General features: G+C 45.4%; 1 protein-coding gene across 1 annotated transcript; it reads right to left on the bottom strand.

The window, feature by feature from the left end:
- Positions 1 to 20917: 20917 nt before the first annotated feature.
- LOC118089372 (antileukoproteinase) lies at positions 20918 to 24871 on the bottom strand. Its single transcript, XM_035123969.2, has 3 exons — positions 24779 to 24871; positions 23600 to 23743; positions 20918 to 21332 (listed from the first exon to the last, which is right to left on the bottom strand). Exons 1-3 carry the CDS (start codon positions 24864 to 24866, stop codon positions 21328 to 21330), a joined length of 237 nt encoding a protein of 78 aa, XP_034979860.2. The 5' UTR covers positions 24867 to 24871; the 3' UTR covers positions 20918 to 21327.
- Between the last annotated feature and the right edge of the window lie 1729 nt (positions 24872 to 26600).

Raw genomic sequence — 26600 nt, 5'->3', positions numbered from 1 at the left:
AGCTTCCTGTGCTTAGAATTGCTCTGAAAGATGTTATTACAGTAACTTCCCATCCCAAGTGTTGGGAATCAATGGCTTGATAAAACTTGTGCAGATAAGGAGACAGCGTTATGCAAATGATGAAGGCAGCTCCCCCTCCCCCACTGGCATTTGGGGTATGGGAGAACCCCCTGGAGAGCATCAGAGGAGGAGAGCAGGTATCATTCCTCCCTGGATAATACAGATCCTTACAACTGTACAGGACTATTGCAAGTATTGCCTCCCGTGGGAGATCTATATGGCCCGTCCGTGAGTTGAATACAACTAGCTTATTTATCGATAGGTAGCCATGTTGGTTTGACGTAGTCAAAAAAATTTTTTTTAAAAATCCTTCCAGTAGCACCTTAGAGGTCTCTAAGGTGCTACTGGAAGGATTCTTATTTATTTTTTATTGATTGATTGATTCAAGATCCTCTTTTAAATTGGAGCCCGCATGCTTTTCTTGTGGGGCTTTTGGGAGGGATGCCTCCAGTCTAGAAACCCCTTTAAGATTTATTCAGCATCCCCAATAAGTATCCTCAGTTTCTCCATGCCAGACTCAGAGTTGGCAACATACAAGCAGGCACTAAGTGACAGAATTAAGCTGAGTCTCATTTCTGCAGCACAGCCTTCTTTCGTCTGATATCTTGAATTTTCTCTGTTGTAGTGAAACCAGATCACTGTCCACCAGATCATGAACAAGCTATTAAAAATTTTAATGACTGCAATAAAGATGCTGATTGTCCAGGAAAACAGAAATGCTGCTTTGCTTATTGGGGGTCGGAATGTCTTGATACACAGAAAGGTATGGTATGGTATTTTGTATCACTGGACAATGCTTAGGTTTGCTCTGCTTTTCTATGGTCAATAGCTACTGGTCATGATATTACTGCAATAATAAAAATAATATCATCTTCTGCTAGGTCTTTCTTAATGTGCCTCGTCCACAAGAGGTCCAGAGGGTGGCAATGTGAAAACGGGCCTTTTTTGCAGTGGCTCCCCGTTTATGGAATGCTCTCCCCAGGGAGGTTTGCCTGGCGCCTTCATTATACATCTTTAGGCACCAGGCAAGATTGTTCCTCTTTAACCAGGCCTTTTGTTGATTGTCACCCAATGCCCTTGTAAAACATGGTGGGTTTTTTGGGTGGGGGTGTTCATAACACCGTGTTATTCAGTTGCTTCTGCTTTTATTCTGTATTTTTATATTGTGATTTTATCCTGTGAACCACCCGGAGACCTGCGGGTATACAAATTCAATAATGAATAATAAAATAATACAAATGATATTTATACCCTGCCCTTTCCTCAGCCACGCTGGGTGGCTTCCAGCCAAATGTAAAAAAAAAACCACATAATAAAACGTCAAATATTAAAAGGGCAGAATGCGTCTCCTCACAGGAGATCATAGAATCAAACTCTGAACACCACCCAGCCCAAATCCCCTGCAATGCAGAACTCTCAGCTAAAGCACCCATGACAGATGACCACCCAACCTCTGCTTAAAAACCCCCAAGGAAGGAGAGTCCCCCACCTTCTCATGGGGGTCTGTTCTACTGCTGATGTTGGAGTCCGTGAGTGGGGAAAGAGTTTTGTGTCTCTTTCCTGCTTCTGGGCTTTATAGGCACATATTATTGGCCACTGAGATATAGAAGGCTGCACTCGATCATACTTTGGCCTGATCCAGCATGCTGGGGACCATGCCTGGTCTGATTGGCAGCCTTAACCCATCCATTCCAAGAGTGTATGCTTTCCCGTTTGGGGTCCCGAAGCCGAAGGTCAGTAGCTTGAGGAGGCGGCATGAGCGAGAGACGGGGGTCAGGGCATGAAACATGGCTGGCAGATAGTGCTTTGCAGCTGGCAAAACAAGCGCAGAATACCAGGCAAAGCTAGTCCAGAGCACTCATATACCGGTAGACCTGAAGGAGCGTCTCCACCCCCATCATTCAGACCGGACACTGAGATCCAGCTCCGAGGGTCTTCTGGCAGTTCCCTCCCTGTGAGAAGTGAAGCTACAGGGAACCAGGCAGAGGGTCTTCTCGGTAGTGGCGCTCACCCTGTGGAACGCCCTCCCACCATATGTCAAGGGAATAAACAACTATCCGACTTTTAGAAGAAGCGTACATAAGCAGTTTCTGATCAGTTTCCTCTCCCACTATTCCTAATAGAAATGCTTCAGGTCTCTTTGGAAAATTGTACCTGAACATTCTTTTTAACTCATTATATATATTACTAGTGTATTTCAGCCCGTTCAATAATGGGCGCTAGAACATCCCGGGGTTCGGAGAAGCGCTTGCGCAGCGCTTCTCCGAACCCTGGGACCTGTCCTTGCTGTCGGCGGCAGGGGGACAGGAACGGAGGAGGAGAAAGCGCTGCTTTCTCCTCCTTCCTTCCTCTCCCGCAGCCGCCAAAAGGAAGGACGCGGGACACAAACGCCTACCTCGTCGCCGCTGCTTCGCGGCCTCCCGCTGCTCCTCTCACGGGCCAGGGAGGGTTGTGAGCAGGAGGCCTCCGCCGGCCTCCACCCTTGCTTCCCTGACGTTCCAGCCGGGAGCGGCGGTTGGAGGAGGCAGGGGGGGGGAGAGTGTGCGCGTGCAGTCTCTGTTGTCCAATCCCTGTGTCCCTGGGCCATATGCGCAGTAACCCAGGGACACACGGGACAATTGGACGCAGAGACACTTGCACTTTATTATATAGGATTCCAAAAGACTTTAACCTTGCTGCAGGTCCACCACATATGGTAAAAATCACCATTTTTAACATTATATTTCCAGCAATTCTTGTTCCTCATTCTATACATTTTAGCTAACTTGGTTGGAGTCAAATACCATCTAAACATCATTTTCATTATGTTTTCCTTCAATGTCATGCATGCAGTAAATTTTAATCCTGTATTCCATAATCTAGACCATGTATCTAATTCTATATTATGCCCAATGTCTATTGCCCATTTTATCATAACCTCCTTGACTTCATCTTTTGTATGCCATTCCAACAATAGATCATACATTATTGATATGATTTTTGTTTTACCCTCCAGCAACTCGGTTTCCAGCTTTGATCTTGAGATTCCAAAGCCATTCTTATTTTTGTCTTTATTAAAAACATCATTGATCTGATGGTACTGTAACCGGCCTGTTAATTTGTCACATAATTCTGCATATGGTTTCAACCTTAGCCCTCCATCATCTTCCATTAGCAACTCCCTATACGTACTACGTATAGTATGTTTGATGCTTTATCGTATTTTTAATATTTTGTTGGGAGCCGCCCAGAGCGGCTGGGGAAACCTAGCCAGATGGGCGGGGTATAAATAATATATTATTATTATTCATGTGGCTTGGCAACTACATGCAATGATGTTCCATATCTGCTTGCTAACTTATCTCATTCCCTTAGGTCCCTGACTAGGCGATCCCTAGATGATAATCTTCAGGGCTTTGAAGAATGAGCCATGTGGCTAGGGGTGGGTCACTTTATTGGTAGAACATTTTTTTAAAAGAAAAATTATAATGCTTATGTATTGTCACCCATCTTTACTACAGCAAAGCCTAAAAAGTGCCCTCAAGAAATTTTCAAATGTACTAAAAGAATGAGGAACGACTGTACTCATGACACTGAGTGCCCAGGGGTGAAGAAGTGCTGCTTCTCTAAGTGCCTCTTGCAGTGTGTGAACCCAATATAAAGGATCTGAGACGCAGGCTGCTTCTGCAGAGGAGACAACTTGTTCCCACAATCATCCAATGGAACCTCAGCGTGATCCGGCTGAAACACAAATCTTCCAATAAAGCTTTCTGGATCAGAGCTTTGCCATTTGTAATTATTTTGTGTCATCGTTCTTTTTCTTTTTCATTTTTTAGCAATTTATACTAAGCAATTGTCAGAGGTTTTTGTGGCTACTCTTGAGTAACGACGCTCCACACCTCCTTGTCTTTAAGGTGTTTTTATTGTGCATATTATTTACAGTGCAAAGAGTCTGGAAAACATGTCTGCTTAGTACGAGTCAGAACCTCGCAATGGCTTCTTCCTGTTTCGCGCCCAACATAACAGCTTGGGAACCCCAAAGCGCCTCCCTCTCGCCCTACGGGGTGCCGTGCGCCTCAATTCAGGTGTTGGGGGGGAGGGCCGTCCTGAGTGCTCTCCAGTGGCCAATCCCGTCATTTCCTCCCCAGCGGCTTCCTTCTCTACTCGGTGTTGAGGCTCTCGCATGCTGTCAGAGCCTCTCCCCTCCCTTCTCTACTTCCTGATTCCTTTAATCTGATCCCCTACTGGACTTGCTGCTCTGCGAAGAGCTCGAGCTGATGAGGGGGGGCTGTTCTCTATAAGCCCTCCCCCTTTCAGCAATGATCTGAGAAACTAAGTCTGCTGGATAGTGCTGAATAGAACCCCAGAAATGGTTAGGGCTTTTCGCCTATGTAATCCAGTTTACAAGGGGCACAGGTGGCACTTTGGTCTAAACCACTGAGCCTAGGGCTTGCCGATCAGAAGGTGGGCGGTTCGAATCCTGGGTTTACAGAAGCGCTCCCCGTTTCTGATTTGATCCCGGAACATAAAGCTTTTCCTTAGGATGTCCCTATTTTCATCAGAGAAATAATGGAGGGTATGTAGTTATGGAACCCCCGAGCATCTGACAGCAGGCCTGTATAAGGAAGATTTTGTTTTTGTTTTTTAAAAAAAGTTCAGTGTTTTATTATGTTTTTATATGTGTTGGAAGTTGCCCAGAGTGGTAAAATTATTATTATGGAATAGGGCGTCCCTATTTTCATTGGGGAAATGTTGGAGGCTATGCAATCCCTTCATCTATGAGCAGGTTGCATTTTTGCGCAAATATACCATATACTGTATCATAAACTAAGACACCACAGTCTCTGTTATGTCTCATCGTCCCAAAAGGGAGCACAGACCCTGGTCAACATGCCTGCATGCAACCCCTGGAACATTGCACCACTCGGGGAGACTGGGGTGCTGTGCCTGAGCCAGTTGTTTTGGAGTGGGCATCTGAAAAGCTAAGTCAAATAGATACAGCAAGAGGAAGTTCTAAAACTCACCGACAAACTACAGTACTGTACTGTGCAATGTTTCAGGTAGGAGGGTTTGGACAGCTCATCAAGTTGCCACGAGAGGGCAGTATGGTGCTAAAATGTATTAACATCTTGCACAAAACTTTAATTCTTCAGAGTTTTATAGTTTGGGAAACGCCACTTTAGAGGTCCCATTTTCTGAGTAGTGTAGTTGTGACTCATTTTATTAAGTGCAGGCACAGTTCCAGGCCAGTGATGGTGCTCTTGGTGCCCACATGCCATTATTTTTAGATGGAGGAACAGTATTCTAATCATGTCTGGGTTGAGCTAGAAACTGTTGCTTTGAGCACTTAACCTTTCAGCAGAGATATTACTTCATGAAACAAAAAGAAGACAATTCTACACCCCCCGCCCTGGAGCCTTTGGCATTCATTTCTGGGCCTGAACCCAACAATATTTGTCAGCAGCAAAGGTCTTCTGGTTACATCTGGATTGGGCCACAAAAACTCTGTTGCTCTCAGCACTTCACTGTTGACAGATCTAAGGCATGACAGGACATGCACAGGACATGCACACAAAGAAGAAAATGGCAGCCATCCTCATGGGGTGGCTGGCACAATTTGCAAAGGGTTCAAGGCAGAAATTTATGGTCTTTTGTGCATAGCTTTGTAAAAAGGAGACACACAGCACATTAGCTGCCATTTCATAGAGCTAGGGAATTGAGGAAACTTTGTTGGGGTCTACAAGATTTACCGCAAATTCTTAGCAACCTTACCAAACATTTCCCATGAGAGGGATTGATGGTGACAACTGAAGGTGTGTGATGAAAAGGCCCATACATATTTCAAGAATAGATATGTACCGATACTGCCATATTCTCTGCCCAAACTGCTAAGAGTCTTCATGGCACCCTCAGAATGTGGCTTTTAAATTTGATGGGAAGCTAGCGTTTTCATACCTTTGGTCTGGAGAAAGGACTAGTTGTATTTGTATAGGTCCCTAGTCCTAGTTGCAACTGTGAATTTGCTTCATTTCTCGGGTTGATTTGGCAAGGAAAACACAACTGTCAAGCTTGGGAAAGAGGTTTCCCCACAAAGCAGAAACAGGGAAGCTGATTACTGAAAGCCAGCCTCCGCCAACAGCCAATTACTCTCTTTCACCACCTCTTTAATAAACATGCTAATAAGTTTCAGACTGTTTTCTAAGAACTGGGAGTGTTTCCAGAGCAAGAGATTTCATGCAGTACCATTCCCTCTGTATTATTCTTCATCAGCATGCATTATTCGGGGCTCATTCACATGAGCCAGTGGTAATCACAGGGCACTGTCCTATTCAGGTAGCACACAGGCAACACAGCCAGGAGTTATCAGGGGCAGTGCCAGAAACACAGCCAAAGTCCAAAACGAGGTGCAACACAATAGCTCTACCTGGAGTTGCTGAGATTTGAACCCAATACCCTTTTCTGAAATGCATGTGCTCTGCCACTGAGCTACAGCCCATTCCTATTTGAGTGTGGGTCTTGTTACTTGAACATACTTTTTGCAGTTGTGTATTTCATATGCATTTTTCTGCAGTCAGAGTCAGATCACACTCCGCACAGAAGTAGCTCCCAGACGGATGCCTCCGCAATGAGAAAGGTGATCAACATCTTCATGACATTGTCCCTGAAGGTGGCTAAGGCTGAAGCCTGGGTTTAAACTTTCCCAAGTATGTTGTCAGCTCTCCAAAGTGGGAGGTATGTTGTTTTCTCTTTGAAGACCATTCTGGATTCTTCCAGTGCAGAAATGTCATTTCCCCCCTAGGCTTATATATTTGTCTGTTGAACCCCTTGGCCTATGGCTTCTATAAAACAGCAGAAGATGTGCTCATTTCTGTCTTAATCAGCATTGCAAAAGATCTCTCTGGACACTCTCCTGCAACACTGGAAAGCCTTACAAAACTTCCCAGCGACAAAGAGAGCAGCAAACACGGATAGCTTATCTAGCGTATTCCATGGAGCAATTCAGTCATCAAGGAGTGTAAAAAAAACTGAAGGTGACAGTGAGATATGTGGGAGAAGAGTGGCAGTTGCAGTGGTCCAGCACCTAAGATTTCAAAGATATTTCCAAACCTAAAGAGGAAATATCAACTCTGCTTCCAGGTGTCTGTGATCCAAAAAACAATCTGTAGATGGGCAGGCAGTTTCCTATTCCCCAGCCCTTAATGTTGTATTTGTGGAATGGTTTGCATTTGGACATTAGTGTGTGGAGAATGGCTTGAATAGTCCCATCTCACTGCACCTCCTGATCATGATTGCCCCCCCCACCTGCCACGGACATTGGGTGGGTGGGTGCGTGGGAATAAATTAAGGGTGGGATTCACATCATGAGTCAGGGAAAGCAAACAAGGAAAGGAGTACTGCTTGCACAACAGGGCTTTCCCCCTTCCTTGACCTGCCCCCCCAATGGGTTTGGGGACTGTTTGGGAGAGCCCTCAGAAAAGCATGCAAGCAGAGCTAAAATGCTTCAAAAGATGAAATGATTGGAAGGGCATGGTGCTGAATTCCACCCAAAACATGGGAGCCAACTCCTAGGGACCATGGGAGCTTCGGCCCCCACAATACATAAGTGATGTGCTCTTTTGTGGGCGATCACTTTTTCATGCAATAAATGTTCAGTTACTCACATTTGCAGAGACGCGGGTGGCACTTGTGGTCTAAACCACTGAGCCTCTTGGACTTGCTGGTTGGAAGGTTGGCAGTTTGAATCCCAGTGACGGGGTGAGCTCCCGTTGCTCCGTCCCAGCTCCTGCCAACCTAGCAGTTCAAAAGCATGCCAGTGCAAGTAGATAAGAAGGTATCGGTGTGGCGGGAAGGTAAATGCCATTTCCATGTGCTCTGGTTTCCCTCACGATGCTCTGTTGCGCCAGAAGCGGTTTAGTCATGCTGGCCACATGACCTGGAAAGCTGTCTGTGGACAAACACCGGTTCCCTCAGCCTGAAAAGTGAAATGAGCACCGCAACCCCAGAGTCACCTTTGACTGGACTTAACCATCCAGGGGTCCTTTACCTTTACCTTTTTTAAAAACCTTACTCACATTTTGCAGTGAACTAAGTTCCCCCCCCCTCAAAACACTTTTGCTATAGATATTTCTTCTTCTACTTCTTTGCTTACCCCTAATGTACAACCTACTGTGGTATCCTGCGGGCTTGGGAAGCGTACTCACTGTGTGAGGAAACCAGCAGGTTTTCCCAAATGCTAGGAAGCAGCAGGAAAGTGTCAACAGTAGTATTAATTTCTGATAACAACTCCATATAGCAGCTCCCACTTGCTGCACAGACAAAGCTTAAGACTCCAGCAAGTTCTCACTTAGCTATGGCAGGAACTGCTCCCCAGGCAGGGAGTTTCAATTACTGATCAGGCATGTCTGGACAGACCACAAACACTACAGCTACAATATTTTTGGAATGGCAATTAGAATTACCATGCATTTCATAGTTTCTCTGAGCTCCAAGAGACAAACTGAATCATGGATGGATGATTCAGAGTTTGCTCCCTGCAAGCAGTTTTCACCCCAAGATGACAAGACAATGACAGCTGCTGGAAATTTATATCTGGAAGGATATAGGCCAAGAATTACAATGTAAATATAACAAACATTGGGATATTGGGGGGGGCAGATATTGGGAATGGAGAAGAAATTTGGTTCCGTTTATTATGAACCTTCCTCAGTCAAACTTCCTGAAACTGTTGTTTTGAGATTTATTTATTTTGCATTGAGGTACCAACCCATGTGCTGTGCTTTAAATGTGAAGGTGTTTAGGTGCTTTCTGCTTTGTGGCAAATAATACAATCTTCCAATACCCAGAAAATGCTCTTCTGAAGGAAATATTATCAATTTACCCTTCCTAGAAAAGCAGAATTAAGTCACTGTTGTCACATTATCTCCACAGAGTAAGAGATACCGAACAGTTAAATGATTTTAAAAATATTTTTATATTTTATATTTTTTGCAAAAAAAAAGATGTTTGTTGCAGAACATCTTTCATTGGGAGATTATTCATATATTCCACCAGACTGTGTTCCATCGGAAAAACTTTGAAAAACTTTTGTGTTTTCTTTGTTCCAGTCACGACTTGCTGACAAAAGTTCCCTTGTCAGGAGAATTTTCCTATCAAATGAATAAAAGGATTCCTTAGTTATGATTTCTGCATTGCAGGGAGTTGGATAAGAAAAACCCTATGATTTTAACTGAGATACTAGGGAAGGACAAGAAGAGAGACACAAGCAATACCTTTATTTTCTCATGGGTCTACACAACTTTTCCCACAATTTAAATAACAGCACTTTTTCTGTCCTGGACAATCGGAATCACTGCTGCAAAGATCTCCTTCTGGGACGGAGCAGAAAAATGGAAGGCTGGGGCAGCTGCCGGCTTTTTCTGTAACAGAAAAAAACCACCACATGACTGTTCATTTTGTGTTTCCAGAGCCAGATGAATGCTTCAGATAAATAGCTCACCTATGCATGTCCAAAGCCCCACATTTCATCAAGGGCATCTCAAGATCCAGCATGGCCTTGTGGTTAGAGTGTCAGACTAGGAATTGGGAGACCAGGGTTCAAATCCCCAACTGGCTATGGGGCTCACTGGGTTGCCTTGGGCCAGCCACTGCCTCTTAGCCTAACCTACTTTTCAGGGTTGTTTTTAAAAAAAGGAGGGGTAGAATTGCAAAAAATGAATGAATGAATGAATGAATGAATGTAGTGCAGCCCCACAGATGGGCATAGAGAGGGGCAGCCCCTCAAGCCAAGTTCCTGAATGATACCTTAGGCTGCAAACACTTTGGCGAAATTTCACGGATCTTTGCCTGAAACTAATTGCCTGGGTCAGAGACTCCTTGCTTGTTTATTCATCACCTATGTTGTTAGGTAACAATTTGTGTTAAAAGGTAAAGGTAAAGGGACCCCTGACTCCAGTCGTGACCGACTCTGGGGTTGTGGTGCTCATCTCGCATTATTGGCCGAGGGAGCCGGCGTACAGCTTCCAGGTCATGTGGCCACCATGACTAAGCCACTTCTGGCGAACCAGAGCAGCGCACGGAAATGCCGTTTACCTTCCTGCTTGGACCGGTACCTATTTATCTACTTGCACTTTGACGTGCTTTCGAACTGCTAGGTTGGCAGGAGACAATTTGTGTTACTAAATAGCAAATCTTCCTTCCTTGTGTCATTGTTTAGTAACAACATGTTACATGTGAATCTTGAGAAAGGTAACCTCAATGACATCGAGATTCACATGTAACCTGATGTCACTATTTGCTGGCAGTAGAAGCTCTTATCCAGTGAAGACGGGTGTTGTGTGCTTAAGAGAGAAAGAATTTGGGAATTTGTATGGAGCCCAGATTGAATTCCAAAGAACCAGCTGTTGATAGAGAGAGGCTGTCTTTGCTCTTCTATTGAGAGAGCACTTTGTATTTATGTTCCAGTTATGGAAGATAATACTTTCTATGAAAGTTATGCTTTGTACAAAGTGACATTTTGTGTCTATCTTCCAATTTTGGGGGATGGAGCAATGATTGAAAAGATAGCCCATTGTCTATTTCATCTTATATATCTGCCAGAGTGGATCAGTTATTTTGAATTCTGGCAGCTATCTAATTGCAATCAGCATCTGCAATGGCTCTAGATCAAGGGAAATAATAGTACCACTGTGTTCTGCTCTGGTCAGACCTCACCTGGTGTACTGTGTCCAGTTCTGGGCACCACAGTTCAAGAAGGATACTGACAAGCTGGAACATGTCCAGAAGAGGGCAACCAAAATGATCAAAGGCCTGGAAACAATGCCTTATGAGAAACGGCTTAGGGAGCTGGGTATGTTTAGCCTGGAGAAGAGAAGGTTAAGGGGTGATATGATAGCCATGTTCAAATATATAAAAGGATGTCATATAGAGGAGGGAGAAAGGTTGTTTTCTGCTGCTCCAGAGAAGCGGACACGGAGCAATGGATTCAAACTACAAGAAAGAAGATTCCACCTAAACATTAGGAAGAACTTCCTGACAGTAAGAGCTGTTTGGCAGTGGAATTTGCTACCAAGGAGTGTGGTGGAGTCTCCTTCTTTGGAGGTCTTTAAGCAGAGGCTTGACAGGCATATGTCAAGAATGCTTTGATGGTGTTTCCTGCTTGGCAGGGGGTTGGACTGGATGGCCCTTGTGGTCTCTTCCAACTCTATGATTCTATATACTTCACAGATCCTTACATAGCTTTTTCCTACCTGCGGTTTCTACTCATGGGGAATGGATAAAGATAAAGTATTGGTTTTGGTCTGGGGAATCCTAACTACAGATCCTTATTTAAACATAAAGTTCATTTGATTGCCTTCAGCAGATTACTGTGTCTCAGGCTAACCTAAAGCACTAAATGACAACATATTATAGGAAACAGAACAGCCAACACAGAAGAACCAGCTTTAGCTATACACCATACCTTGTGGGTTTCTGCAAATCTTGCCACAATTGAAGTAGCAGCACTTTTGAATCCCCTCACAGTCATAGTCATAATTGCAGAAATCCTTTCCCTTTACACTGCATTTGAATGGATTTGGGGGGCAAGTTCCAAATTTTTCTGGAAGTAGAAAATAGTGGGGTTAACAAATACCAAAATACACTATGCCTAAAAACATTGTTGTGAAGTTAAATGAAACAAGGGTAGCAAAACATTATGTGCACAGGAAAGTCCTATGTGAATTATACACAACCAGCCATTGAGTTAATGGTTACTGGACTTTGCGTGATTGCGGGTCACATTACAAAATCAGCCTGTGGGAATTGAAAGCTGAATGAGCAGAAGTTCAATGAAGATGGGAATGTATGGGAAGAATGCAATGCTTCATTAAATGGTTTGGTGCAAGAACTGGTACAGCCGGAAGGGGGACAGGGGATTATTATTATTATTCATTTAATTTCTATACCACCCTATACCCGAAGGTCTCAGGGTGGTTCACATAAAGCAGTGATGGCCAAACAGGACTAGCTAACAGGACTAGTGGTCAGGGATGATGGGAATTGTAGTCCCAAAACAGCCGGAAGGCCAAGATCCTTTATGGCCATCACTGACATAAAGGATCACATACATAGAATCAAAATATAAACAACAACCCAATTAAAAAAAACGTAAAAAGAGCCAGCATTTTAAAAAGAGCATAGGATGTAGATCAGGTCAGGCAAAGGCCGGGTTAAAAAGGAACATTTTTGCCTGGCGCCTAAAGGTTTATAGTGCACTGCTCCTTGATTAAAAACAGAGAGAGAAGCTGCTACACATTGAAAATTCAATGCCACAGAGAAAGGTTCTAACTTACCAACCTGCAGGACGTGCAAATATATTTTTATGTTTTAGTTTATAGAAACATTTATTTTTTTAAAAAAACATATTGACATTCTTTCTCACAAGAGAGAATACTTTTAACCAGTTTGTGATTCCCTCTGAGTGCAGCCCTTGTAAGTGGACTTGGAACTATGGGATTTGGTTTCACCTGGAGCACGAGAGGAGGCAAATTTTGCATGGCAGTTTTTGATATCGAGGATAATTTTTGATTACAATTGGGCACCATTTGCAGTCAAGATTGTAGATCGAACCTTCCAAAACTGCACTGATTTTAACCAGTTTTGGCAGGATGGTATTCTATTGTTTACTCAGCAGCATTAGAATGAATCTGCATTTTTTTGCATAAGAAACTAAAAAAAGAGTCCATTTAACAGTGGCACTGTGGGCTAAACCACTGAGCCTAGGGCTTGCTGATCAGAAGGTCGGCGGCTCGAATCCCTGTGACGGGGTGAGCTCCCGTTGCTTGGTCCCAGCTCCTGCCAACCTAGCAGTTAGAAAGCACGTCAAAATGCAAGTACTGTAGATAAATAGGAACCGCTATAGCGGGAAGGTAAACGGCGTTTCCATGTGCTGCTCTGGTTTGCCAGAAGCGGCTTTGTCATGCTAGCCACATGACCTGGAAGCTATACGCCGGCTCCCTCGGCCAATAATGCGAGATGAGCGCGCAACCCCAGAGTCGGTCACGACTGGACCTAATGGTCAGGGGTCCCTTTACCTTTACCTATTTGTGGGGGAGGTTGTTAGAATTCCTGAGCAGAGCTAAGTACTGTTTGCCAGTAAACGATGCGAAAGGTCCAGGGAGTCCTTTGCCAGAAAATGGTTCATGTTGTCCTACCGCAAGTCTTTCGCACTGAGAGCACTGAAACTTGAAGCAAGGGCCTCAGAAACTGGTAAACGGTACTGTGAGGGACAGGGGATATCGCGAAGTCCCTCCCCTCCTGAGTTCAAGCCCGTCCCCGAGCAAAGGGGAAAGCAGGGAGAGTTCCGATTCCAGTGGGGAAGCAGGAAGTCGTGTCCGAGGCTCAGGCAAGGTAGAGGAGCCAGGGTCCCAGGTGGGACAGGAAGGGGCAAGCAAGGGGGGAAGACCCATCCCCCCAACTCCAGAATTACGCAGGAAGAGGAGGGGCAAGAGGATGGGTCTGCCAAAGCTTTTGTGTTGGAGAAAGACGCGCCAAAAGCCATTAGGAGGTTCTGAAACCGACTGACCACATCACTCCGTGTAAATAGCAATGACTTGAGCACTGTAAATACGCAGCACCAATAAAAGAATAAAATGCAGAGCTGCGTAGCGTCGTTACTCTGAAGTAGTCCACTCCGGCCACCGTGACAGCAACCTCCTAATCATTTTTGGGCTACTTTGGAGTTGCCGGGATGAGCGTGTCAGAGGCGGAGAAGTGGCGGCAGATCGCTGAGCAAGCCCAGCTAGAACTGCAGCAGCTGTCGCTGCAGGCGCAGGGAGAATTGAAGGCAGCTAAAGAGGAGACTAAGAAGGTCCAGGACGACCGGCTACAACTTGCGGAACAGGTGAGAGAGCTTCAGGAAAAAGAGCAGCAATTAAGGGCGGTGGCGGTAGACCTCCAAAACAAGCTGGATGCAGAGAAAAACAAGGCGGGAGGGGCACCCCAAGTCCAAGTGCTGCCAGGAAGGAGAGCTGGGACCCTAGTTAGCAAGTTCAATGGAGACCCGAAGGAATTTCAGGGCTTTGAGACTGAGATTGTGTATGCTCTTGAGCTGCACCACGATGAGTTCCCTGATGATGAGCACAGAGTAGCGTTTATTGTGGAGCACCTTACCGGGGCAGCCAGGGAGTGGCTAAGACCGTTAATTGCAACAAGGAATCCTTGCATGAAGAATGTCAAACTATTTCTAGAAGGTTTGAAAACGATGTATTCGTCCGATAGTCATATGGACCAGACTAAGGAGGAACTTCATAATTTACGCCAAGGAAATATGACAGTTCGCGCGTATTGGGCGAAATTCACCATGCTGGTGCACAGATTGGGGTGGGAACTGGGGTCCCCCCCTATGCAAGCGGCGTTCTACTTGGGGTTGCATGAGGAGGTGAAGGAGAGCTTGGGAGGGGGGTGGATGTGAGGGACAGGGGATATCGCGAAGTCCCTCCCCTCCTGAGTTCAAGCCCGTCCCCGAGCAAAGGGGAAAGCAGGGAGAGTTCCGATTCCAGTGGGGAAGCAGGAAGTCGTGTCCGAGGCTCAGGCAAGGTAGAGGAGCCAGGGTCCCAGGTGGGACAGGAAGGGGCAAGCAAGGGGGGAAGACCCATCCCCCCAACTCCAGAATTACGCAGGAAGAGGAGGGGCAAGAGGATGGGTCTGCCAAAGCTTTTGTGTTGGAGAAAGACGCGCCAAAAGCCATTAGGAGGTTCTGAAACCGACTGACCACATCACTCCGTGTAAATAGCAATGACTTGAGCACTGTAAATACGCAGCACCAATAAAAGAATAAAATGCAGAGCTGCGTAGCGTCGTTACTCTGAAGTAGTCCACTCCGGCCACCGTGACAGGTACCATTTCATTTTTTAAAAAAAATTAAATTTATATACCTCCCTTCATCCAAAGATCACAGAGCAGTGTGCAACATAAAAATACAAAAGGAGAAAACAAAATACATAACAAAGACAAACCAACCAATAACCCACCTCCCACAAAAAGCCATAGATGGCTTGGTCAGCCAAATATATTTTATATACAACTCTGGTATCAGACAGAAGGAGAAGCAGCTTCATTCAAAACCTACCTAGTGGTGGCAGGCAAGATGCAGGTGGCATCTGTGCCCAGAGGACCAGCAGCCCCACAAAGACTAAGATGCTTCTGGCCTTCATGGTGCATTCAGAATCTGGTTCTGAATGTTCATCACTGGGCCAGGCTGGTGATATTTAAGCTTGCTAAAAGGGTGGCACTGGATCCCAAGAGGGAGGAGCCCTGCCCCACTTTTGTCACCCAAACATGCCTTGCAGATGCCACTCCATTACCCAATCTTTATTTCACCTATAGTCTATATGCCGGTATACTCTTGCATTCGGTAGCTATGAGCCTCTGACCTACAATCTGGAATTCCGGCAGTTATTAGTGAGTGCAATGAGTACAGGGTTAGGAAAGGGGAAATCCTACGTGCTTCTTGGAGCAGGACTTGGCTGCTTTCTGGGTGTGCTACCTTCCAAATCTTCCTGGTCATGATCAGAGTGATTCACTCAGGCAATGGAGGCCAAAGACAGCACAGCCTGCCTTCCTCTAAACAGCTTTCATAGGGGGGGGGGGTAATATGGGGTGAGAACTCAGCTGTGTGGTTTGCATAATGTGCGAATTCGGCTGCCTAAATTTGGGGGACAAAACAACCCTAAGCTAGAGACAATAAGCTTTTAATTGAGAGATATTTTTGGATGTATAGTCATCACTTAAAATGTGTGTGTGTGTGTGTGTGCATGCCAGCCTGCTGCCTATGAAGACCTTCCTTGGCACTCACAGACTCTGAGCTCCCATTTTTTAATGGGAGGTAAAGTTATGAACCAAAATGTGCTGGCACCCTTCTAAGGGTCTCACCCTTCTAAGAGCCAGTGTGGTGTAGTGGTTAAGAGTGGTAAACTCGTAATCTGGGGAACCGGGTTCACGTCTCCGCTCCTCCACATGCAGCTGCTGGGTGACCTTGGGCTAGTCACACTTCTCTGAAGTCTCTCAGCCCCACTCACCTCAAAGAGGGTTTGTTGTGGGGGAGGAAGGGAAAGGAGAATGTTAGCTGCTTTGAGACTCCTTCGGGTAGTGATAAAGCAGGATATCAAATCCAAACTCCTCCTCCTCCTCCTCCTCCTCCTCCTCCTCCTCCTCCTCCTCCTCCTCCTCCTCCTCCTCTTCTTATTCTTATTCTTCTCCTCAAGGCGGCTAACATTCTCCTTTCCCTTCCTCCCCACAACAAATACTCTGTGAAGTGAGTGAGGCTGAGAGACTTCAGAGAAGTATGACTAGCGCAAGGTCACCCAGCAGCTGCATGTGGAGGAGTGGAGACACGAACCCGGTTCACCAGATTACTAGTCCACTGCTCTTAACCACTACACCACACTGGCTCTCAACACACCCTTAGATGGATAGCCTCAAGCACACCCATCCTTTTCACCCTGATATTCAATCTGTTAAATACCCACTGGCAGAGGAAGAGGAGTGCGGGGGGAGCGCACTGCCCCTGACAGTGAGATCTCATTGGCATGCCATTGCTGCTAACCGCCCCCCGGGATGTGCACCAGCACCGCACCGCATTGCCTGCTCTCCACCGCTGTGAAGACCACTGATCTACAACACCATAATCAATGATGATCTCTTGTCTGTTGTTTTGTTAATGATGCTCAGGGACAATGGCTCTTTAATTCTTTCATATATGGCAGCCCTCACCATGTGGTGCCCTCCAGGGATTTTGGACCACAACTCTCAACTAGCATGCCCAGTGGTCAAGGCTGATGGGGAATGTAGTCCAAAGCATATGGAAGGCATTGGGGAAGGGGTGGCCTAAAAGATGTCAAATGGGGGACAAAGGAAATGAAGGAGAAGGAAAGAGAGAAAGCTACAGAGGTCATTTAACAATTGACTTCACAGTATTTACAGTACAGTACAAGGAAGGAAGTAGATTTCCCCAATACTACAAGCTGACCTGTGGGTCAATGCCGACAGGAGAAATTTGAGAAATGCATACTATTCTAGTCTTGTGATGTATGTACTCCGTTCACCTATAGATGCCTGCACACATCTCTCTGCAAACAAATGTTTGGTTACCCTTCTATTGGTCAACATTCCCAAGGTGAGCAGTTTTAGTGAGGTGCTGGGAAAGAGTAGTACCCACTCTACGAGACTGCTGACGGCACCTCTGTAGGATAAGTTCTGACAGCTCACACATGGGGAGAATTTTTATTCTGTCTGCATTTTAATTTTGTGATGCAAGTGTACAGTCAAAAATGCGTACAAAATGCATATACAGTGGTGCCTCATGTTGCATATGGGATCCGTTCCGGAGCCCCCGTACGTAACATGAGCCGTACACAACCTGCGCCTGTGCTTCTGCACACTCGCGGGTTGCGATTCAGCGCTTCTGCGCATGCATGGGTTGCACTCCGGCGCTTCTGTGCATGCACGAACCGCCGAACCTGGAAGTAGCCCGTTCCGGTACTTCCGGGTTCGGTGTGTACGTATCCCGCATCTTACACAACCCACAGCATTCGTAACATGAGGTATGACTGTATTGGGGAATGTTTTCACAAAAATGCACATGGTGATAATAGCATACAAAACTGCATTATACTGAGGGAAATTGCTTGCAAAAATATGTATGTTTAGGCAAAACTGAATACAAAAATGTGTAAGGTTTGTGAAATATAAACTAAACTGCTTAAATGCCTTTATCTTCCACAATCTCAAGGTAGTGTACATGATTCTCCTCCTCCCCATTTCACCCTCACAACAACCCTGTGAGGTAGGTTAGGCCAAGAGATGGTGACTGGCCCAAGGTCACCCCATGAGCTTCATGGCTGAGTGGGGATTATGAACCCTGGTGCCCCAGGCCCTAGTTCAACACTCTAAGTCTAACCATTACACCACATTGAATTTAATATCGGAAAAATGAGAAAGTGAGGGAAACTGAAAACTTCAAGCTGTTTTACAAATGTTTTTGGGCTCAAAAAAGGTAAAAAGTAAAGGACCGCTGGACAGTTAAGTCCAGTCAAAGGTGACTATGAGGTTGCGGTTCTCATCTCGCTTTTCAGGCTGAGGGAACTGGCATTTGTCCGCAGACAGCTTTCCAGGTCATGTGGCCAGCATGACTAAACCGCTTCTGGCACAACAGAACACCATGACAGAAGCCAGAGCACACAGAAACACCATTTACCTTCCTGCCACATCGATGCCTATTTATCTACTTGCACTGGTGTGCTTTCGAACTGCTAGGTTGGCAGGAGCTGGGGCTGAGCAACGGGAGTTTACTCCGTCACCGGGATTTGAACCGCCAACCTTCTGATCGGCAAGCCCAAGGGGCTCAGTGGTTTAGACCACAGCACCACCCACACCCAGTGTTTCTGGACTACAGCTTGCTTAATCAGGAATTTCGGAGTCATGTGTTAATGATGCTCCCATAATCTCTAACTACTCCCTTGTTGCATGTAAAATTTATGCACCTCTGACCTCAGGCATTATTTGTGTAGCTTCATCTGTGTTCTTTCCTGGCAATGCTAGACTATAATGAAATGTTGGAAACTATCATATTAGGCAGGCAGGCAGGCAGACATATATGGTTTTGAAATGTTGCTCTGAGTGGAAACCTGTTGATCACAAAGACTTCTGCACAGTTGTCATGTACCTGCAGAGCTGCATTTTCTTGTTAATCACATATCTCAGTCAAGAGCATTCGTTTGGTCAATAGCAGAGCATCCAATTTGACTTGGCTGGTTGCCACAAAACAAATATTACTGAATAGCTAAGCAAAATAAAAAAAATCCTTCAGTAGCAACTTAAAGACCACCTTAAAGACCTTAAGGTGCTACTGAAGGATTTTTTAAAAATTTTGTTTCGACTCAGACCAACACGGCTACCTACCTGAATAGCTAAGCTTAGCAGATATCAAGCTCCAGGTTCATAAGTACCGGTAATTGCTTCTGACTTTGGCAAAAAAAAAAAAAATCTTGTTAGAGCAACAACGAGGCTTGAGGCATCTTAAAAACAAATAGGTTTATTGCAGCACAAGCTTTCATGAACTAAAGCCTACTTCATCAGTTGCATGAAGCGAATTATTAGTTGGCAGGTATTTAAGGGAGAAAGGTATAAAGCAAATACAAATGAATGGTAATGAGATGCAATTAGAGTAGTAATTAGAATGTATATATATGTTAAATAGGCACACCCTTTACAGCTGCAGCTGGGTGATAATTTACTCATCGTTTTTGAGATGACTCTATCAACACACACAGGGGCAGGGAACCATTAGTAAGAAAGCCATTGATGGCAATACCCTGGCATTGATTAGTAACTTTGATTTAAAAAAATATATATGCTGGTCTATGACCGTAATAAAGCACTTGATTAAAATCCTTTCTCTCCATTTGACCCTCAAGTGATGGCAATGAACTTCTTGACAATTTGTAATTCAGTTGTTTCGCATTGTATTTATTCATTCGAAGTCCCTTTGTTGTGAAATATGTACGTTGAGGTCAGTTACAGAGTGTCTTGGGAGGCTGAAATGTTCTGCTACTGGTTTGTGGGTATTGCCATGGTGAGGTCAGGTTTGTATCCATATATTTTTCAGGGGTAGAGACTGACCTGTCAATTCTATGTTGAATACAGAAGGATATTTTGGGCAGATGATGGTATCAATCACAGTGGAAAATTGGGACCCAGGTGGCACTGTGGGTTAAACCACAGAGTCTAGGGCTTGCTGATCAGAAGGTTGGCGGTTCGAATCCCTGCAACGGGGTGAGCTCCCATTGCTCAGTCCCAGCTCCTGCCCACCCAGCAGTTCGAAAGCACATAAAAAAGAAAAAGAAAAAGTGCAAGTAGATAAATAGGGACTGCTCTGGCGGGAAGGTAAAGGGCATTTCCGTGCACTGCTCTGGTTCGCCAGAAGCAGCTTTGTCATGCTGGCCACATGACCTGGAAGCTGTCTGCGGACAAACGCCGGCTCCCTCGGCCTATAGAGCGAGATGAGCGCTGCAACCCCAGAGTCGGACACGACTGGACCTGATGGTCAGGGGCCCCTTTACCTTTACCTTTACCTTTAGAAGACACTATTAGGTCCTGTTACAGTGTTGCTAGAGTAGACATGGAGGCTGAGTTGGCATCTGGTACTGCCATAAGGCATCTGGTACTGCCAACAGTTGCTGCTGCTCGTGAGTAACTGTTTTAGGTGGGGGCTGCGGTAGGCTGTTTGTAAGTAGGCACAAGTCTGGCACCCAACACCACAGAACAGAGATGGAAAGGTACAGAGATATTTCTTCCTGGGGCTATGGCTGAATATGTTGCTCCAAAGGGCGAATCATATTAGGCACCAGAAGTGCATGTTATCACATCCGCACAAAATTTCACCCAAGACTTGTGCAATCCAAAATGAACGAGACTTTTGAAAGCAATTTCAATAAGAGGCAAAAAGGGGGAAGCTGTTATTATGGTGTGGTACGCTGGTTTGACAGCCACGGACAGGAAGTCCCTACAGAGGGTGGTGAATACTGCACATGATATCATGGGCTGTCCCCTGAGTTCGCTAGATGACATTGCAGGAGACCACTGCCTCAGGAGAGCGAGGAAAATTCTCAGGGACGACTCATACCCCGGCCAGCACCTCTTTAATTTCCTACCTTCGGGCAGGAGATACAAAAGTATAGTCAGCCGCACCAACAGGTTAAAGAACAGTTTTTATCTGTGGGCTGTTGGGCTGCTGAATGGAAAAAAATAGTGGTGCAATTGACTTCCGACAAGCACACAGAGTGTCAACAAGATTGAGTGTATTGGGGGGGGGGTCATTTAATTTCACTGCACACAGGTGGTGTACTGACAATAAAGGTTTATTATTATTATAGTTATGAAAGGCCAACATGAAAAGCAGAAAGCAGCTTCAGCTCAGTTCTGTCTCGGATATTAGTTTGTCTACAGTAAATCAGAAGAATGATATCTTAAGAGTTAGCTTTCTGTGGGAGCTGAAGACATAAACAGAGAGATGATCATTTCCCTCTCCAAATCAAGGGCTTCAAATACTTTAGAGACCCAAAGATCCAAATCAAAGAATCATTCAGCTAGATTTTCCTCCTGCAAATGAGGTAAGTAGTTGGCTGGTAAATCCCAATCGGAATAATGTCCATGGATGGTACAGGTGTTTTTGTTGCAGTGTAGTAGTAGTGGTGGTGGTGGTGGTAGTTGCTGCTGCTGCTGCTGCTGGGTGTCCATCAGTGAAACAAGAATTTATGCTACAGGAAAGAGGAGAGAAATATCTATTTGATTAAATGCTACCATCACAAATAGTTGCAGTGTCCAGGGCAGCTGTCTATCAGCTCCATCTGGTACGCAGGCTGAGACCCTACCTGCCTGCAGACTGTCTCGCCAAAGTGGTGCATGCTCTGGTTATCTCTCGCTTTGATTACTGCAATGCGCTCTAGGTGGGGCTACCTTTGAAGGTGACCCGGAAACTACAACTAATCCAGAATGCGGCAGCTAGACTGGTGACTAGGAGCGACCGCCAAGACCACATAACACCGGTCTTGAAAGACCTACATTGGCTCCCAGTACGTTTCCAAGCACAATTCAAAGTGTTGGTGCTGACCTTTAAAGCCCTAAACAGCCTCGGTCCAGTATACCTGAAGGAGCGTCTCCACCCCCATCGTTCTGCCCGGACACTGAGGTCCAGCCTCCTGGCGGTTCCCTCACTGCGAGAAGCAAAGCTACAGGGAACCAGACAGAGGGCCTTCTCGGTAGTGGCACCCGCCCTGTGGAACACCCTCCCATCAGAGGTCAGAGAGATAAACAACTACCTGACATTTAGAAAATACCTAAAGGCAGCTCTGTTTAGGGAAGTTTTTAATCTGTGATTTGATGTATTTTAATGTTTGTTGGAAGCTGCCCAGAGTGGCGGTGTATAAATAATAAAGTATTATTATTGTTATTGTTATTGTTATTATTATTGCAGTATGTAGAATGACTCACATTCTGCGTGGATTAGTGCAGGTTACACAATTCTCATGCCCTGTCTGAACTATATGAAGGAGGAGTTGCTGACCTTGGCTTCTCTAGTACACATAATATCTTCTCTTGCTGTAACATGGCATATCTCTGATGAAAGTCTCTGAATCTAATAAGCACCAAGAGCCTAAACTCAATACTTCAGTAATTTATATCTATATTTATAATTAGGTTATGATTATCCACTATTGGCTCTGCAACAATATAGAGCTGCAGTGTGATATGCATGAGTCATGAATAATAATTGGACTAGATCACCCTCAGGGTCACTTCTGACTCTACAATTCTATGATTCTGCAATGACTTGCCCTGTTAGAATAAGAGAAAGGAGACCAGGATAATATCAGGATGCTTCCTCCATCTATTCCACCTGGGATTGCATTCTCCCACACCACAACCAACAGCTACACTACAGTTAGAAGAGAGTTAAGATGCCACCATCATGCCTGATGTCACTTCCAGTGGGATCCCTCCACCGAATGGGAACACAGATTTTGCATATCATGGGTTGCTTCCAATGTTGACCACACTCAGAGTTGACCTATTGGAATTAATGGACATAACTAACACAGGCCCGTTATTTCCAAAGGATAAATTCTGAGAGCCCTTCCACTCTTGATCTCCAGCAACTGTGGGATCCAGGTAGCAAAAATATCACTGGGCACAAACAGAGTGGTTTTGGAGAAAAGTCACTCTGATCCATAGAGATGTCCTGCAGTTAGTGAAGGAGGGTAGGGAGCCTTTCTGCATTGCTGAGAGATCTCAGTATTCACTTAAAAGGAAAAGAATCCCACCTTTCTCCACCATTGCTGCATCCCATCAGGGGTGGTACTTCCTGTTTCGCCACTTAAGGAAAGGGGAAAGTGCCACCTTGCCACGCCACTGCTGCTGCCGCCACCACTATCTGTCTGCTCCTGCCGCCGCCACCTGCTTTGCCATGTGCCCTGCTGCATCTGCCAATGGTGCAGAAGCAGCAGCACCATTTGTGCCAATTTCCCACAAGATTATGCCAATTTTGGGTGAGACCTCTCCACCACTGGTAAAGGGGGTGGGGCAGGGGGCGTAGCTGCGGGGATGCTGCCTGGGGGGCTTCTACTGCCTGAGGCAGCTGCCTCAGCTTGCCTAATGGGTGAGCCGGATCTGCATCCCATAATAGAGATGTAGCCAATGTGGTGTCCTTTGAACATCCTCCATCATCCCTAACCATTGGCCATGCTAGCTAGGGCTGATGGGTTTTGTAGTCAGATAAATCTGGAATGCACCATGTTGGGTAGCCCTGCCATAATAGAATGCTAAGCCTCTTCTTCTCCAGCCATCCATGCTTGGAACATTTTCAGCATCCTTCCTGAGATGCAAGCAATACCACTTTCAATTTCCCGAGTTGTTCTCCTCAAAGGAATCCTAACCCATATTGCCACCCACAAGGGAAATGCTAACATCATTGGCGAAAAACCTGTCCTGAATCAACACAATGCAATGATCTTGTTGCATACAGTACCAAATACTGGGTCGATGCAGTCTTTTCCACACATCCCTTCGCAACACTTCATGGACCCTTTACAGTCAAAGTCATTATTGCAATGGTTGGGGGGATTGATCATCCGGCATCTTACAGTAACCACTGGGCACTGTCCTGGTTTCTCTGCAACAGGAAGAGCAAACATGGAATGAAAGAAAAGGGCATAATTGTTATGCTTCTTGGACTTGCCAGATAATTACTCTCAATGCCAATGACCCATCTAGTCCAGCATCCTGTTCTCACAGTGGCCAACCAGATGCCTGTGGGAAATCCCCAGACATGACCCAAGCACAAGGGCTCTCTCTCTCCCCTCCTGTAGTTTCCAGCAACTGCTTTTCAGAAGAATTACTGCCTCCAGCCATGGAGGCAGAGCAGAGCCATTGTTACTAGTAGTAGCCATTTATAGACTTATCCTTTCAGAAAAAAAGTTCCATATGTTAAGTCTGAATCCAAGTTGAAAGAACAGGGGAGAATTCCTCAGTTAGCAGTCTTCATGGAAACTGGTTTCCCTGCTCTGAGAAAAGCAGGAGGAGTTTACCAGACAAGGCGAGCTACAGAAGACTGCAGGAGGGCTATCTTGAAACATCGCCAGTATTAAGAGCGTGCTCCTCAGCATAGCTAGAATTGCCATTTGTCAAGTGTTTGCCCGCTCATCCATTATTCTGTCCTTGGCTTCAGTATCAGATATGCTATTGAACACTCAAAGTAATGGAAACAGAGAGGGTATGTGGTTTGTTTGTTTTTTAGTCTTTCTAGTCTGGCACCAGTTAGACTCACCCCACTCCCACTCCAGGACCTACCAAACCCTCAGGGTGCCCCCCTCTGTAACCACCAGTCCCCACCCTCTCACCTGCCAGAACCACACCAGGCTCTACTATGGACCAGCCCATAGTTGAATGGACATTTGGCATAGTGGGTCACAAACGGTGCAAGCATACCTTAAGACCAATGTTGCTAGCTTGATGTCCTCCAGACATTGTTGGATTTCAACTGTCTTGATCGCTGTCCATTGGCTATGCTGGTTTATGGGAGTTGGAGCCCACCAACATTCAGAGGGTACCATGTTGGCTAACCCTGCGCTAATCTGATTTCAAAGGATGAAATGATGGCAGAGGAAAATGCCCATCCCTTATAGCACATGGTTGTCTTGGGACTTACCTTTTGGTCTTCCTGCACCAGATGCAGATGGCATCTGTGAAGAAAGGACTAGGATGCTCAGAAGGAGGAAGGCACCTAAAGTCTTCATGATGTTAGCCAGATATCAATGCCTAAGACTGAGCCAAGTCAGTATTTATATTGGTAGGGGTGGGTCAGGAGATGATGCCATCTTTTCACGCCCTCATTCTTAGCTGGTGCATCTTGCTAATTCTGTTGGGTTGTATATAGTTTCCATCTACGTCACATCTTGCAACAGTAGACACTGGAATTAACAGATTATAATCTGCAATGAGCTTCCCCATCTTGGTGTTGTCCAGAAGTTTGGAGTGACAACTCCCATTAGCCTCAGCCAACACAATGAATGGAGCTGGTGGGAATTTTCGTCCAAAACATTTGGACAGCACCAAGTTAAGAAAGGTTGGTCTACAATGTGTCAAAAGTTGCCACTAATTAACCTTTTCCACCATTCCATGCAACTTGGTTCTTTTGAAAGGCGTTATCAAGCGTCTCAGTTGAACTGGAACTCTGTGCATGCCCCAAGACTATGCAGTAAGTAAATAAGATTTCATTGTACTTGTACCCAAGACTATGTATGTAATTTCACTGATTTCAATTAGCAAAGAGACCTGTGATCGTGCTTGAGATCAGAGGAAGCTCAAGTCAAGTCTCATTTTGTTAAGCTGTTTCATCCAAAATTCTTCACCAGAGTGGCTGTAATTTGCAAGGAATTTCCTGCAGTGACCTAGAAATGGATCTCCCCATGAATCACAACAGTTAGTGCATGTCTAATTTATACCCCCAGAATTGGTGACACAGCTAATGCAGCAAGCACTTGTAATGTGGCCCTCAATTATCCCTTGCAAGTCATGGATTTTCCCCCAGCAAGCATATTCCACCCTGATTAAACACATTTGTTTCCATTCCCTGTGAAGCACAAGCTTAATCCTTGCAGTGTACACACTGATACCTATTAAATAATGCATGCTCTGATTGGTTAAGAGACACCCTTTGAGACTGTGCTGCATGGGAAAAATTAAGTCCTATAAGTAATGACAGATTACCTGTCCTTTGTCATAGAATGTCCACCCTACCAAGCCCTGTTCTTCACAAAATAATCTTCTGCATCAGAGCCCAGCCTCTCAGTAAGTCCCTTCCGTATAATTGAGAACACCTTAATACTCAAAACAAAATAAAAAATTCCTTCCAGTAGCACCTTAGAGACCAACTATGTTTGTCATTGGTATGAGCTTTCGTGTGCATGCACACTTCTTCAGATAGGAACAAGGCTTTTTCTTTTGTTAGCTAGACCTCCTTGGCCTCTTCTCCCCATCCCATTGCTTCTAAATCATGTTTGTGGTTGTTTTCCTTGTGGGAAAGGATCCTCGTGGGAAAGCACAAGCCACTGCCTCACCACAAATACGCTTTTCCTATTTTGGGATATTATTGGAATTAGACATGACTGCTCAGGCCTGAGCCTTGTCAGGATGTGGACCAATTGGAGGTTTTTGAGGAGTGCAACTAACTGACTCTTTGTTCTGAAAAGACACCACTCCCCCATTCAAACCCACAGCCAGGTCTCTTTGGAGCTCCCCAAGCCCACCCACCAGCAGGCCAAGGTGAAATCGTAAGGAACCGGTTCTCCCTGTTCATCCATCCATGAGACAGGTAACGATTGTATGTCACCTCTCGCACATTTCTCTACCATTCGTGTTCCACAGGTCTCACACACCTACAGTTTATGCATGACCCAAACTCCACATTTTGCATGTGAAAACTTCCTGGTTTGTTTATTTACTTAGTCCCCTTGGACAACCTCCTGCAG

Source organism: Zootoca vivipara, chromosome 7 (genome assembly GCF_963506605.1).
Source record: "Zootoca vivipara chromosome 7, rZooViv1.1, whole genome shotgun sequence".
NCBI classification, from domain to species: Eukaryota; Metazoa; Chordata; class Lepidosauria; order Squamata; family Lacertidae; genus Zootoca; species Zootoca vivipara.
This window is presented reverse-complemented; position numbering and strand designations above follow the sequence as displayed.

Coding starts and splice junctions, on each gene's coding strand:
- LOC118089372 (XM_035123969.2), bottom strand. CDS start 24,866: ATGAAGACTTTAGGTGCCTTCCTCCTTCTGAGCATCCTAGTCCTTTCT. Junction 23,744..24,778: donor TGGTGCAGGAAGACCAAAAG/GTAAGTCCCAAG, acceptor TTCCTGTTGCAG/AGAAACCAGGACAGTGCCCA.